This window comes from Astyanax mexicanus, chromosome 23 (assembly GCF_023375975.1).
Source record: "Astyanax mexicanus isolate ESR-SI-001 chromosome 23, AstMex3_surface, whole genome shotgun sequence".
Taxonomy (NCBI): Eukaryota; Metazoa; Chordata; class Actinopteri; order Characiformes; family Acestrorhamphidae; genus Astyanax; species Astyanax mexicanus.
In genome coordinates this window covers 15,257,213-15,272,975 of record NC_064430.1, presented here as the reverse complement: position 1 = coordinate 15,272,975, position 15,763 = coordinate 15,257,213, and the positions used below count along the sequence as shown (strand labels likewise).

The 15,763-nt window shown below is 36.6% G+C and overlaps 1 protein-coding gene across 1 annotated transcript; it reads left to right on the top strand.

Annotated features, from left to right (window-relative positions):
* Positions 1-386: 386 nt before the first annotated feature.
* snx1b (sorting nexin 1b) lies at positions 387-11,713 on the top strand. Its single transcript, XM_007244926.4, has 15 exons — positions 387-706; positions 1,257-1,401; positions 2,438-2,580; positions 2,662-2,728; positions 2,822-2,865; positions 2,945-3,086; positions 3,811-3,889; positions 4,628-4,703; positions 4,794-4,907; positions 5,739-5,832; positions 5,942-6,147; positions 7,076-7,219; positions 9,665-9,745; positions 9,988-10,059; positions 10,190-11,713. The coding sequence occupies exons 1-15, from the start codon at positions 587-589 to the stop codon at positions 10,238-10,240; spliced, it is 1,578 nt and encodes a 525-aa protein (XP_007244988.1). The 5' UTR covers positions 387-586; the 3' UTR covers positions 10,241-11,713.
* The last annotated feature ends 4,050 nt before the right edge of the window (positions 11,714-15,763 follow it).

The window sequence follows — 15,763 nt, the reverse complement described above, 5'->3', positions numbered from 1 at the left end:
ACTTAAAATAATGCAAAGAAAACAAGTTCATATTCATAAAGAGTTCAGGAATCAATATTTGGATGAATAACTCTGATTTTTATTCACAGTTTTAATGCATCTTGGCATTTTCTCCTCCATCAGTCTTACACACTGCTTTTGGATAACTTTATACCACTCCTGGTGCCAAAATTCAAGAAGTTCAGCTTGGTTTGATGGCTTGTGATCATCCATCTTCCTCTTGATTATATTACAGAGGTTTTTAATTTGGTAAAATCAAAGAAATTCATTATTTGTTATAAGTGGTATCTTATTTTTATCCAGAGCTGTATAATGACTTAAGCACATCACAATCCCTCTAGATATGGGGATGCTGTTCGAGGTCCAGACCAGCAGGTGGAGAGCCCACAGTGTAGCAGGGATGCTCTGGATGTTTTGAGGAGCTGGATGATGTGAGCTATCCTATCTTACCGCTGTGTGCAGCATCTGTTTCTGTTGCATGTTTTTAAAGACAGACAGGCTTATTGGAGAAAGGATACATTACTAGCTACTGATTTATCTAATTGACGCTATATTTTAATACACATAGGAACAGAAATCGAGGGAAATGTCTTTTAGTTCGGTGCGAAATCCCCCTCCGTTTTTAGACAGTGAGGATCAGGAGCCAGAATACGACACCAGGGAGCTGGACAGCGACGATGGGGAAGATATATTCACCGGATCGGGCGTAAGAATAAATTATGGATTCTATTATTTTCGCTTGTTTGTTAGCTTGTCTGACTTATAGACAAGCTGCTGGTTGGTTATAAAGATTAGTCATTTAAATAGTTAGCTAAATTTAAAGGCAGAAGGCGAGAATTGGCTTGTAGATTGACTAGGAGTACAAATCCATTCCAGGATTGTGTTCCAACTGCTAGGGCGGCTCAGTCGCAGCCCAGCCGCCCTGGCAGTTGGAACAAAATCCTGGAATGGATTTGTACTGCGTGGACCTGGACTTCGCGAGTTTACTAGCTAGCCTACCAAGCAACGAGATACTCAAGTCCACAGTCATTTAACCTTTTTAGCTAATGACGCGAATGGCTAGGCTAACTAACCTAGCTTAGCTTAGCTAGCTGGTTAATTTTCTATACGTTTTAAGCGAGATAGCAAGCTAACATAACTATGTTTTGCTAGCTAGCTAACCTAGCTTGCTAACTAACTATCGTTCTTCTTATTCTTAGCGTCATCTCACAGTTCTCGTTTGTTAGCTTAACTAGCTATTAATACGTTTTTTACAGAATAAGCTGTTTGCAGCAACTCCCCCAGAAACCGACCCCACCACAGACATCTTTAGTGAAGAAGGCTCTTTCACAGTGGAGAAGAATCATCCACCTGCTAAAACCAACGGCGTCCAGTCCGATGAGGAGCTGGATTTGTTCGCAGGTACGTTAAGTTAACTAAGCTATTATAGCAAAGACTCCTGAAAGCTATTTCATGTAATTTTAGACTATTAAAGACTAAACTCTAACCATTTTTAATTTCCCAACAGACATGCAAGGTTACCGTCTAAGCACAACAAAATTAACGCAAGCTAGGTTACCCTATCACTGCAATTATAGTCCAAAATTTACATCAGTAGTGCTATTCTAATTACAGATTTAGGTTGCCTAACCCTAGCTACCTCAGCAGTGATTCTTTTTAGTATTAAGTTACCTCAGCAGTGCAATTTTATGTCAGCAATTGGATTATAGTCATACATTTACTTCTGCAATGCTATTTTAGTTCAAGTTTAAAGTTTGTCGCATCTTAGCAGTACATCTATAGTCATACGTTTTCCTCAGCAAAGCAATTATAGTTATACATTTAGCTCAGCAGTGCTATTCAAGGTCAAGTTGAAAGTGTGTCACATACATACACAGTACAACTAGCAGTAAAATGCTGTGATTAATTGAAGCTGAGCAAATATGTCAAATAACATGGAAGTGTAGAATATTTACACAGAAAGATACTAAAAAAGAGGGATAGTAGCTATTGTAGCTTAGATGTAGATACACTAAATTCACAAACTGTAGAAGTGATAGCTATAGCTAAAAGTGTGAAATGTAGAGGATCTATTCTTGTCACACATTTAGCACACATTTGTGGGTCTTTTGCCACTGCTTTAAACAAATCTTAACACTGTAATATGACTTAAATCAGGACTCGAACAAAGTCCTTATTTGGTGTAAATGGTTCTATCTTTTAACATAGGAGTTTTTTGCAATGTCCTTCAAATATTTTAAATCCTTAGATATTTGGTGCATCCTTGATGTTAAAACAGAAGAAATAAAAGAGCAACTGCCAGTTTCACATAGTGTCAAAAATGGAGATCTTCTGTTCAGATCTGTTATATGATGTGATATGATAATCTTTTTGTAACAGTTGTAAATTTTATTCAGTTATTTGAAATACTGACAATGCTTTTTAAATGTCATCTCAGAAGCCACAGTAGAACTGACCCTGACCACTCCAAATAGCAGAGGGAGAAAAGAAATCATTGGGCCAACAGGACCACTTTCCACCACTATGAGCACCCAGAATAGTTTACACATGCACAACAGTTTAAACAAACCACTTGAAGAGGTAAGACAGCTACACATTAAATATAAATATCGCAAGATCTATTCTGTGTATAGACAGAATTTAATTATGGTTTCTTTGCAGTTAGAGGAAGAGGAAAGTGGGGACACATTTGAGCTCAACATTGCTGTTACCAACCCTGAAAAGATGGGTATGTAAGAAACTCTATTTTTTATGTCTCAGTAGTATGTGTTGCGTATTTCTGTACATACTTTTTTACTGGTTTCTATTGTTATTTTTCCAGGAGATGGCATGAATGCTTACATGACTTATAAAGTGTCCACACAGGTTTGTTAATTAAAAAAAAAAATAGCTATAGAAATAATTCTATGATGAGACACTTACAGAAATTCTCTCTTGCTAACAGACTACACTGCCTGCGTTCCACATTAAAACGTTTTCTGTACGTCGGCGGTTCAGTGATTTCTTGGGTCTTTATGAGAAGCTATCAGTGAAGCACCATCTGATGGGCTGCATCATACCACCTCCTCCTCAGAAAAGCGTTGTTGGTAAGAAGTCGCATTTAAATCTGACTGTTATACACTGGTATCTTCTGCACAGACCCTTTTTTTATTACTGCAGACTTTTAGCTTTCACAGTATTTGAGTAGCAATGGAATTGTTTAAGGGAATTGTAGGAGATTTTTTACCCTTCTTGTCAACTGGAGGATGACCAGTCTAACCTGAAACATCATTCACCTCAGTCGAATATGATGCCTATCTTTAAATGATTATATTATTTGTGCAGATGTTTTGACATCCATCAAATGTAATGATGATACAGATATGCTTGTAATGCCCAAACATCAACATTGTTAACCACATCTGGGCACAACTCCAGAGACAACTATGGCAAAAAAGAATACTTAATAGGCTGGCTTACTTATTAATTTATTTCATAAAAAAAACATAGTACTTAAGTTATGGGTGTGTTTGATACATTTAATTGACATGCTTAAGAACAAATCAACAAAGTATTTTTAAGTGTTCCAAAGCTTTAGGCAAACTCACCCAGGCTGAGTATTAATCAGAAATGGGCTGGAACTGAAAAGTATAGAAATGAAATGGTGAGAGCCATAAACAACTTTTTCAATATGGCGTTTTGGATTTTTAAATCTGTTAAGGTAATCGTGGGATTATGCTAAAAATTGTTGCCTTATATATCTGTATATAACACTCAGGGAATATTTCAGTGATGGATTGTGGGTAAATGTGTGTTTATTTTGTGTGCTAGGTATGACTAAAGTCAAGGTAGGGAAGGAAGATCCTTCCTCAGCTGAGTTTGTGGAGAAGAGAAGAGCAGCACTGGAGAGGTGACTTTATTTGTTTGCCATTTCTGAACCCATACTACCAATGAATGTTGTAACCAGAGATGTCAACTTAAGTAGAAACGTAGGTTAATTATCCTTTACTGGAGTAATTATTTTTACTTCTACTTCTTATATTTTCACACAAATATCTGGACATTGTACTCCTATTTTATTTCATCTTGTTTTTTTTTTGTTTTCCATAAAAAAAAAAAATCCTATCCAGATAAATCACATCATCTGGATAGAGTGAGTCTGATTCTGGTTGGATGAGAAGTATAAAGAAGTATAAATCATTTCGACACTATTGGTTTATACACGATCCATTGCACCTGCACATGTCACAGCTATACACTCCAGCAAGGACATAGCAGGCATATGTAGCTTAGTATAAAGATGATCTGTGTAGAGACTCAAGAGAACTTGAGTGACATGTCCCAAGTAAGCTTCTTTAATATGTATGCATTATTCGAAAATGCATTCATTTTTTTTAAGGGCATATATGCGGCTGAAACAGGGAGCCTAGTGCATCCCAGATTTTTGTTTGTAATGGCATTTTCCCCCTACATTTCTTTTACTTTTACACTTTATGTAGTTTTGAAATCAGTACTTTTACACTTTTATTTGAGTAAAAAGCTTGAGTTAATACTTCAACTTCTACAGAAGTATTTTAAACCCGAGTATCTATACTTCTACCTAAGTAATGAATGTGAATATTTCTGACACCTTTGCTGTAAACCACAGGTACCTCCAGAGAGTGGTGGCTCACCCAGCACTTCTGCAGGACTCTGATGTTCAAGAGTTTTTGGAAAGAGAGGAGGTAGGTTCAGTTTCACTTCAGATTCATCTCAACATAAGTAATTGCCTGCCATTGTTTGTCTCAATGAATATGCATATACGTGTTCCTCAGTTACCTAGGGCAGTGAACACCCAGGCTCTGAGTGGATCTGGTTTCCTCAAGATGATAAACAAAGCATCGGATGCCGTGAATAAGATGACCATAAAGATGAACGAGTCTGATAATGTAAGAATTTAAACAGGATACTGAGGTCTGTCACGATAACTACTACTTTTTTTGGACAATAATTTGTCCCAGAAATAATTACGATAAACAGTATTGTCATTATAAGGATTCAAAAGATTCAAAGAGATTTTATTGTCATTCGCATCACATGGGGTGGAACGAAATTGTGATCTCACGATCCAGTTTACACCCAAGACCTGTTGTTAAAATAGATAATATAGATAAAATAGATAACAAAATAAAGAACATATTAAAAAGAAAATAGAACAAAATAAATAAGATAAATACACAAACAAATAAATAGGGAGAGTAGGCAGGTAGCAGCAACATAAAGTCCAGAGTGCAAGTTTGCTATAGCAGCATGATTAAATGAGTAAATTAAGAGCAGTACAAGATAAAGTGTCTCAGTGTGGTTAAGAAAATGTATATAAATGTCAATTATATAGTTCAGTTGTACCATTTAAAGGATAATGCACTTTTAAGTAGTAAAAATAGTTTTGGAGACATTTTCTTTCTTCACCTTCCATAGTCCTCTGTGTGTATATTTATGTGGCATTTTTGATGCATTAGTCATTACATAAAACTGATTAAAACATAAGTAAAGTTCATTTGTATGGAAACAAGAAAACTAAATGGACTGTCAAATTAGTCACAATGGACAATATCAATGTAGTCAGCTAAAATGATTAAGGTTGTGTACATTCTATTGTTTGATAAATTGCTACTGTAATTATTGTGACAAGCCTAAAGGTACCAAAGAAACAAGTAATTTCAGATATTTGGGTGTAAATCATACATTTTCCAGAAAAGGTGTGTGTGTATGTGTTGCAGTGGTTTGAGAGCAAGCTACAGGAGGTGGAAAATGAGGAGCAGTTGTTGAGGAGGCTCCATGCTTCAGTTGACTCGTTGGTAAATCACAGAAAAGGTGACAAAATATAAATCTACAAGTTCATTTTAACAAACACTGTATTGGTGTTACCATAATAACAGAACTGATTAAATGTTGGTTGTAAATGTCAAACAAATCTCTGCAGAGATGTGTATCAACACTGCCATGTTTGCTAAAAGTGTGGCCATGTTGGGCAGTTCAGAGGAGAACTCTGCCCTGTCACGTGCTCTGTCCCAGCTAGCTGAGGTGGAGGATAAGCTGGAGCAGCTGCACCAGGAGCAGGCCTTCAGTGACTTCTTCATTCTAACGGAGCTGCTTGCTGACTATGTACGACTCCTGGGGGCTGTAAGGGTAAGAAATAGTACAACATACATTTTAGACACCTATTTATCTACTCCTGTTTTAATAAATGCTTTCAGGTATTTAAATTTGCACCTATTAGATAGATAAAAATGTGCAAATGCACACAAACAAACAGCTTGTCTAGTACCTGTAAAGAAGTACTTGCTGCCAGTACAGTTGGATTTTCTAAAACATATAAGCATAACCATGAACCTACAGACAACATGTCTAATGCCAGTTTTGTACTTAGTGGTAAAGAATCCACCAGCATTGAGCTGTGAAGCAGGGGAACTGTCCTCTGAAAGGATGATGCCTCATTCATTACATTTGGGATGAGCTGGGGTGTATTGTTGATGAGTTGGGGTTATGATTATCCAGCATACTGACCTTATTAATACTGTCACTAAATGCAAACAAATCCCAATGGTGATGCTCTCATAGCTCTAGTAGCTCTAGTAGGAAGCCTGCATTTTCTGGACAGTACAGACAGTTACTAAAGAAAAGCAGAATGAGCTGTAATTTAATGTCCTGATTTTGGAAGAAACAATGAAAGAGCATGTGTCCCAATATTTTAGTCTGTATAGTGTATATATATTTTTTTTAGCATTGACGCCATTCTAAATTTTAAAGCAAAAAGTAATCGGTAGCTAGCTTGTTAATTGAATCTAGCATGAGTCTGCCAAACACTGCAGAGTATTTTTTTAAGTAATATTTGTTTTATTTGTCAGCCCTGGAAATTTCCTCAAGCCTAGTAATGGGAATTTGACCATTTTAGGCCAAAGATTGGGCATTTTCATCGCTATTCTGAACTTTCCTCTGTGTCAGATGTCTGACGATTCGACAGTTGATGCAGTGACAAGTACATGTGTGAACTGTAAATGAAATTCAAGGTTTGTTTTATGGCACTCTTTTAAAATATACTTTCTGTTGTTGTTAGGGCTGTTTTGAGCAGCGCATGAAAGCGTGGCAGCGTTGGCAGGAGGCGCAGGCAACTCTGCAAAAGAAAAGAGAAGCTGAAGCAAAACTGCTCTGGGCCAACAAACCTGACAAACTACAACAAGCTAAAGAAGACTTGACTGAGGTCAGCACAAGCACACTAGCAACATATAGGCTGTGACCTCATTTAGTGTTGTTCTATATCACTTTAGGTTATATTCAAGAATTTATTCTGTCTTTGTGTTGAAATGTCCTGTCATTTTGTGTCAAATGGTTTATTGTGTAATTCCATTATCTAATTGTAAATTGTATTCATCTTATTCAGTTCATAAAGTTCATAGCTAGCTAACTATGCTAATCCAACAGACTTTTTAAACATTATTAAGAGCATAAGAGCTACCCTAAAGATAATCTAAACGCCTAATACATGAAACGATAGTAGCTGTAAATCTAGAACCTTTATATGCACTGGTCATTATCTTTGGATGGAGGTGTTGTGTTGTGTTCAAAACACTGATATTCAGGTAAAATTCTCCACTCTATGTTCAACTGTTTGTTGCTTAGTAACAAGAACATTGCAGTGCATTTTGCCAAGGGGGATAGAGTATCCAAAAACAGAACTTGGGTAAAAGTACTGTTTAGGGCTGTCCCTAACGATTATTTTTTAAACGATTATTCTAACGATTATTTTTTTCGATTAGTCGACTAATCTATTCATTGAGAAACATATTTAAATAATTATTTTACGTTTTAAAGCAAACGATAAATTACTATATTTATATATAATAACAACAACAACAACAACACAAGCCTACTAAACCAAACCCCACACTTATAATCACTTACATGTACAGCACGTTGTTTAGATCTATAACGCTAAAAATGGATAAGCTCCCATACACCACAACCGTGTGTTGCACTGTTTTCTGTGACCGCTAGATTTTGTGACCACTGGCAAGTAGTTCTCAGCAGACCGGTGCACTGGCCATTCGAAACGTGTTCGTTTCTAATGTTTACCCCGACTGGCCAAAACGGTTCAGTTTAGGGCTGAGGGTAAGGTGTAGGTATAGAAAGCTTCCGTTTTGCCAATGAACGCTCATAACCGTGAGCACTGGTCACAAAATTCCGACGGTGACAGAAAACGGTGTGACACCGCAGCACCGACGGCGCTAGCTAAAATAACTTAAGGCAGCTAGCTTAGCTAAACACCTGAACCTATGAATAATGCTACTGTTTCTGGAAACTGCGAAATGCCATGCACAAATATAAACCAAAAATGTATAATTTCTGCCTGTGGCAGGTTTAAAACCTTTGGTAGACAGCCTTAAGTCTTTTTAAGGACACCCGCGGAGACCCTGATGTAAACAGTAACTTACTGTGTGACCCTGTTGACATAGTGCTCCTGGATGTTTGCGCTTCAAGTGCTCCTTTTGCACATATGGCAGAGGACCACATTGTTGCCCTTTTGCGTGAAATGCTCCCAAACTTTAGATGCCCGCTGGCGTTTTTTTGTAGCTGGAGATTGCTCTCCGGAGTCCAAGCTCTCTAGAGCTTAGATTCTCTGCCCGAACCCGACATGACCCGAGGCCCGCCCGTAAATCCGACCCGGGCTCCAGAAAATAGTCCGAGATGTAGGCGTCTGTTTTTTAATTATATTTTTATTTAAAAAAAAAAAAAACGAAAACTGAAAGTGAAACTAAACTAATTTATTTATAAGCGCTGTTTTCACTACCGCAGTTCTACAGCGGGGGTGTTGTGCCGATTCTGTCCGCGAAGCGGGAGTCAGATTCAGCAGAGAGTCGGATTCGGCACAAACGCGGCGGCACCTCGCGGTCCGCGGTGTCAGTTGTAAGCGCTCGCGCTAGCCGCAAAATACGGCAGAAAACACTGAGGGAGCTGCAGAATTATGAATGGGACTAGAATATGAGCACGAGGAGATCAAAGAGAACCTTCACCTGTGAGTAGTTCTCACCAGAACACGCAAATCTCTCTCTCTCTCTCTCTCTCTCTCTCTCTCTCTCTCTCTCTCTCTGTCTCTCTCTCTCTCTCTCTCTCTCTCTCTCTCTCTGTGTCTCTCGCACGTGAACTCCTCCGCGTTTGACTTGCAGAACTGTGTTTAGCTGTTCTTAAAAATCATTTTAATTAAATAATAGTTCTATGCTTCTATGTTACCGTGTTAATTAACATAATTCTGATCATATTTCGCTCATTAAAACAGCCCGAAAACAGCCAGTTGGAATTTTTGGGCCCGATCTAACCTCTAATGCTCTCCACAGGCGCCGCCATGTTTACGACGCGCCGACGCACGTTATGCAAATCGATGTATTTTTGTAATCGATGACGTCGATTATGTCGACGCGTCGCCCCAGCCCTAGTACTGTTACTACTAGTAGAAGAAACCTTGTCATTTAAATTGTTACTTGAGAAAAAGTAATAAAGTATTCAGTAAAAACAACGCTCATGTAGTGAGTTACTTTCTCTATCTTAAGTAATAATCAAAATAATCAAACTTTTCTGCTGTTTACTTCTGTTTAGTCTCTTATTTCTTTGTGTCTTGCACTAATCATTTTTTGTTTCTCTCTCTGTACAGTGGGAGGCTAAAGTGGGACAGTGTGAAAGAGATTTTGAGCGAATCAGCTCCACCTTACGGAAGGAAGTGCACAGGTTTGAGGTAAGTTTGTTATATTCGCCACAGCCTTAAAAACAAATGGGACAAGGGCCTGTAGTTTATCATGTAACTGAGCTGCTATATGTAGCTATATGGATATAACGGTAATGTATATTCCTACCTAACTGCTGGTTAGATTTGCAAATATCTTCAAACGGCTGCAAATGAATGTATTTCACCAATGTTTTGATGTTTGATGTTCTTTTTTTATTTGATTATTCCAACTTCTTTGTGCCCTTTTTCAGAAAGAGAAGTGCAGAGATTTTAAACACCATATAGTGAAATACCTGGAGTCTCTACTTCGCTCACAACATCGGGTGAGTGCAGCTATTGCTAGGTGTGTGTTTCCATGCGTGTGTTAGTACGTTTTGACTCACTTTTGACTCACTTTTTCTGTTTTCTTTCTTTTTTCTTTCTTTCCTTTCTTTCCTTTTCTTTTCTTTTTAGGTGGTGAAGTGTTGGGAAGCGTTCCTGCCAGAGGCTAAAGCTATTGTGTGAGACTTCTACCTGATGATGATGTATCCTCCTTCCCCTGTGAATTTCTGACCTCTAATTAACACTATGCTCACACAGACATGCAGTCATGCGCACACGCACACATACACACACACACAAACAAACAACAAGAAAGCATGCACAGTGCTGAAGGAAAACGGACAATCAAGTTCTGCCCCCGTTTACTATATTTCAACTTGTGTTGAATGTTTTTTCAAAGGTGCTGTTTTATTCCAGTTCGATCAGCTGAAATCTACAGCCGTTCTCTGGCTGTCCCATGATGTCAACAACAAATGTATTAGCACACTTAAGTGTTGTTTTGTCCTTTATAGAGAGAGAAGTCTCTATATCATTATGATAGAGCTACAGAGGTTTAAGTGTAAAAAGATTTCATGTTTTCTTAAAACATCTCACCACATCCAACAATGTTAAGATACGATGCAACTGAAAAGGATCTTCTGTTTGCACTTGTGGTTTTTAATCTAAAAATGTAATCTATAGAGGAAATAGATTTGCAGAGAATTTTGCATAAGACACACAGCACAGAATACAGCAGAACTTTAAAGTACCTAAAATGTTCTGTTAGGCTTTTTACGTAAGACGAAATACAAAGCAGGTTAGAAAACAAGCATCACTTTTAAAACATTTTTAATTACCGGTAAAGGTCAATACTAGCTAAATGCATCAGTATTTCAGAAAGCATTGCCAGTAAATTCTGCTTAAATTGGTCTTTCCCTACCCATGTATCTGTACAGGTTTTTTGCTGTTTTCAAAGTTCCACATAATTCAGTCTTTCAGATGTATACAAAGTGTTTCTGAAGAAACGTATCTATCTATACATGACCAGTGAACCTACATACCTGAAATGATATATTGCAGTTGATGCAAAACTAGTGTAAAACAATGGCAACAGTCTTCATATACACTGACATGCCAAATTTCATGAGATACGATACTAAAGCAAAGAGAAATATAAGTATACTGAGAATACCGCGTTGTAGGATACGTGTGTGTGGCCTCTTGCATTAAATGGCTATTGTCCATGTAAACAGTAAGTAACTCTGTAAGAATGCACAAATGCACACGAACATTACCACTCACTCTAATGTCCAACGTAGGTGGTAATGCCTTCTATGAAGTATTCCCGGCACAAAACCCCGACACTGCAGGTTGAGGAATGTTTAATGCCTTCACCAACTTCGCAAATGGAATGCCCCATACCAACTACTATCAGATCTCATTTAAACTCTGATTATTCACACTGCCTTGCTATGAGCACACTGGCTATTTATTTTTGCGACCATAAGTTCCATCAGTATCACCTCTTATTTATAGTAATTGTGATTTTGTACATCTCCAGACACAGTGAAACAGGGTTCCTTTAGCCTTTGTGCATTTAGTGCAGGTATCTGACTTTTGGCATGTTAGAAAACTCAACAGAATCCAATTTTGGATTAAACCGTGACAGACTACCGGCATATACATTTATTCTTTTTTTTTTCTGGTGAGGAAATGTAAGTTGGTACTCTTTGACATTAGGTGGTAGATTCAGTGTAGTGTTGTGTGTGTGCACGTTTGATAGTCCACAGCCAGATAAACCAACATCAAAAGCTTGCAAGCTTGGTTTAAGCAGTTAAAAAACAGTTTTTGCTTTTATTGTTTTTCAGTTTGAGTGAACAGTGAGGGTTTGTACTTGTTGGCACTTGTAGTGAGAGTGATGCAACAGTGACATTGTTTCAGCTTCTTCCAGCCTATACATCAAATCTCACCATTGAAGACAAATTTCTCAATCGCTTGTGTAAAAATGTCAGGATGACTTTTTCTCTGTGTAATATTATCACAGGTTTTTTAATCTTGATTCATGAACATTGTGACATGAACACTGTAAATATCCCATAGTTAGTGTAAAAAAACTACCACGCAGAAAGCAGCAAAGGGTCATGCCCAGATTTTACTGCATGTTTTTTTAACATGAAAAAACTACAGCACACAGGAGGGCAGCCGTGAAAGCTGCTTCTGTTTATACTTTAATGTTCAAAAGTTTCCCCTCTTCTAAATTTCCACCAGGAGCATGATGGGAAATACTTCTAGAATGAATCCTGTTGTGATTGTCAGGCAGCCTCCCATTTGTGTACTAAATTTAAACACTAATAATATAAGGTATATACAATATACTAGTATAGTATATAGTAAAACAAATTATTTAACACACTAACCTGTTTTGTACTTTCATTATCTGCCTTTTTTCTATTGTTGTTCCAGACGTGAATAGCTCCTCCTTGTTCTTTTTGTATTGTGTGATCATAGCGTCCAAAAAGTTCAACCAGTATGTATGTGGATATTTGAGTGTACTCAAATATTGTATTTTGACACACTTATCTATACTACGTACTTTATATTTATTTATTTCTATACACTGCCTGGCCAAAAAAAAGCATGGGCATACTCCAGAATGACTGCCAGGATTCATGGGGCTGGAATTGTAAAATAGTTGTTCAGGTTAAGTCCAGACCTTAACCTCATTGAGAATCTTTGGGATGTGCTGGAGAAGCGCTGCTTTGTGCAGTGGTCAGACTCTACCATCATCAATGCTGTAGGATCTTGGTGAAAAATTAATGCAACACTGGATTAAAATAAATCTTGTAACATTGCAGAAGCTATTGAAACTATGCCAGAGCAAATACTTGACACAATTAAAGTTAAAGGCGGACCAATAAATATTATATTTTGTGATTTTTTTTTTTTGGTCAGGCAGTGTATAAGCATTTTGCACATTTAACGATATGACATGTCCACAGATAAAGTCACAGAATTAAACACACATATAGGAGTGATAAATGATAAACTGTATAATACTGCTGCTACATTTACTCCTTTAATTTGTAGTGCAGCCATCTTGATTCTGAAATCAGGGTTGGTGAGGTTCTCCTGACTTTCCTGGTAGAAAGGCTGTCCTAAAGAATCCTACTAGGAACTAGGAAATTCCGATATCCAAGTGCAAATAGAACGCAGCATTAAAATGCAACTGGGATGCACCCTTAGTCATGAAAGATTTACAGTCTTTCAAAGTCTGTTAGTGTATTGTTTGACATCAGTGCGGTTTAAATGAACCCCTTAAACACTACATTTATTATTTAGCTATTATGCTAATACAGAAACTATTGAGAACTATTTGGTAGCCATTTTATGTGGCATATTTTAAGTTATATTTGTTTTTTCAGGATTCAGGGTGGTAAAACAAAAGTATGTTTTCTCTGTTAAGGAAACCATTCAGAGGAGGTCAATTTGTAATGTAATTTTATGATATTGCAGCAATGACACACTAATAGCATTTGTCATGGTCATTAATGTCATTCTCAAGAGCTTTACTGTTAGCTATGGGTTTTCTTTGATTTCAGTGTAGAGTGTTCTTATGGCTCTCCATTTAAAAACAATTGACAAATCAAAATCTGTAGAGCACAAAAATAGGCAGATTCAGGATCAAACAAGCTGCAGTTACTTTATGCTGAAGCTCCACCACCATGACCTTAATGAAGGAAGGATGGAAGAGGCCAGAAACAAATTAGGTAACTTTAATGTAATTATCTGTATCATCGCTGTCCAATAAAAATATGTACAGTATCTCCAAAACAGCAACTTTACAGGAAAGATAAAATCTTCTTAACTTTCAATTTAAGTCAATGTAAAAATAGTATTCCTATTGGTCCTTTCATCAAAAAATTGACAGAGTGTAAGCGATAGTTGTTGTGTTCAAATTATCTAGTAAACTACAAATCAGCAAAAATTAAAATACTTGGTTTTTATTGGTGAGCGACTTTTAAAACCACTTAAAACCATAATTTGATTAAAACTAATGAGATTATTTTAGAAACGTTCTTTGAGAGTTTTAATGTTTTTGTTCAGGTTATGTTATATGATGTCCTAGCCTGATGAGACGAATGTCTTTATACATTTTGAATGATTTACATTATGGATGCACACGGATGAGCTAAGCCCAGCTTTTAAAATGCTCTTTTTGAACACAAAGAAATAATTCTCCACTGACAGTGTATCTACCTTGTGTGCAGAAAACTGTTGAACTATATGTGTAATGTATATGATTTGGAGTGTAACTGTCTTAACTGCCTTCACTGCTACACACTTCAGTAACTCATTATATAACTCATCTGATTGCTGAAAAGGTGCTGAAGAGAATCTGTGGTGATCTAAATGTGCTTTGATTTATAACTGATGAATCTTAAAGCGTGTGAAATGGTTGACTTGAATATAAAGTAATGTGAGTGTTTTCTTGACTACTAATCTGATACTTATGGAAGCCCATTTCCGCCACCTGAAGAAAAAAAAACGTCCTCAACTAAGTCATAATTATGAGATAGTAAGTCATAATTATGAGATAGTAAGTCATAATTATGAGATAAAAAAGTCATAATTATGAGATAGTAAGTCATATTTATGAGATAAAAAGTCATCTCATAATTATGACTCAGTATATCATAATTATGACTTTCTATCTCATAATTATGACTTAGTATCTCATAATTATGACTTTTTATCTCATAAATATGACTTACTATCTCATAATTATGACTTTTTTATCTCATAATTATGACTTACTATCTCATAATTATGACTTAGTATCTCATAATTATGACTTACTATCTCATAATTATGACTTACTATCTCATAATTATGACTTACTATCCCATAATTATGACTTTTCTATCTCATAATTATGACTTAGTTGAGGACGTTTTTTTTTCTTCAGGTGGCGGAAATGGGCTTCCATAGATACTACTAAAATGTGTTTAAATACAAAAAAATGGACCCAACTCTGACTGTTTGATTAAAGAATACTTTCATATGTGACGTGTCATTACTTTGCTTCTCGCAGAATCAGAAGGTTGTATTTTATTGGAGTTCAAATTGTAGCCCTTCTTTTCTTATTTACCCAACTTCATTAGAAATGTACAGTAAAGCAAAAAACATGGTAGCAGACTGATCAGAGCAATAGGAGTATGATTTTCATGCTTAAAAGCTTTAAAAAAAGTTAGATGTTTTGTACTTTAACTGCTTCCAGATTAAATGAGAATATAGGCTTGGGCTTGTTAAAGAGAAAAGTGTTAGTGAGCAGTGTTACCACTATTTGGCTAATGGAGCCGTCAAACTTTACATATGATTGCTGTCATGGTGCTAATATATTAAAATAAAATGCATTGGGAAGGGGAACAAATAGATGCTGTGGGGCATTTCGGGGGAAGGTGCACCTCATCTTAAAAATATGTGCAGAGATGGTCCAGTTCTTTAGAATGTATTTAAATCAAGGAGTTTAAATACGAGTGTAAATGCGGTATGTTACTGCATTTCTGTTTAGTATTGGAATCCAGTAAGAGTAATAGGATAAACAAATGTTATGGACATGTGATTTCACTGCTTTACTGTCCAAAATGTTTAGTGATAATAGTTCATAGTCTAGTTATATTCAGTAGAGATGAAAGTATATAATTTGTGTACCCCATTTAGACTGTA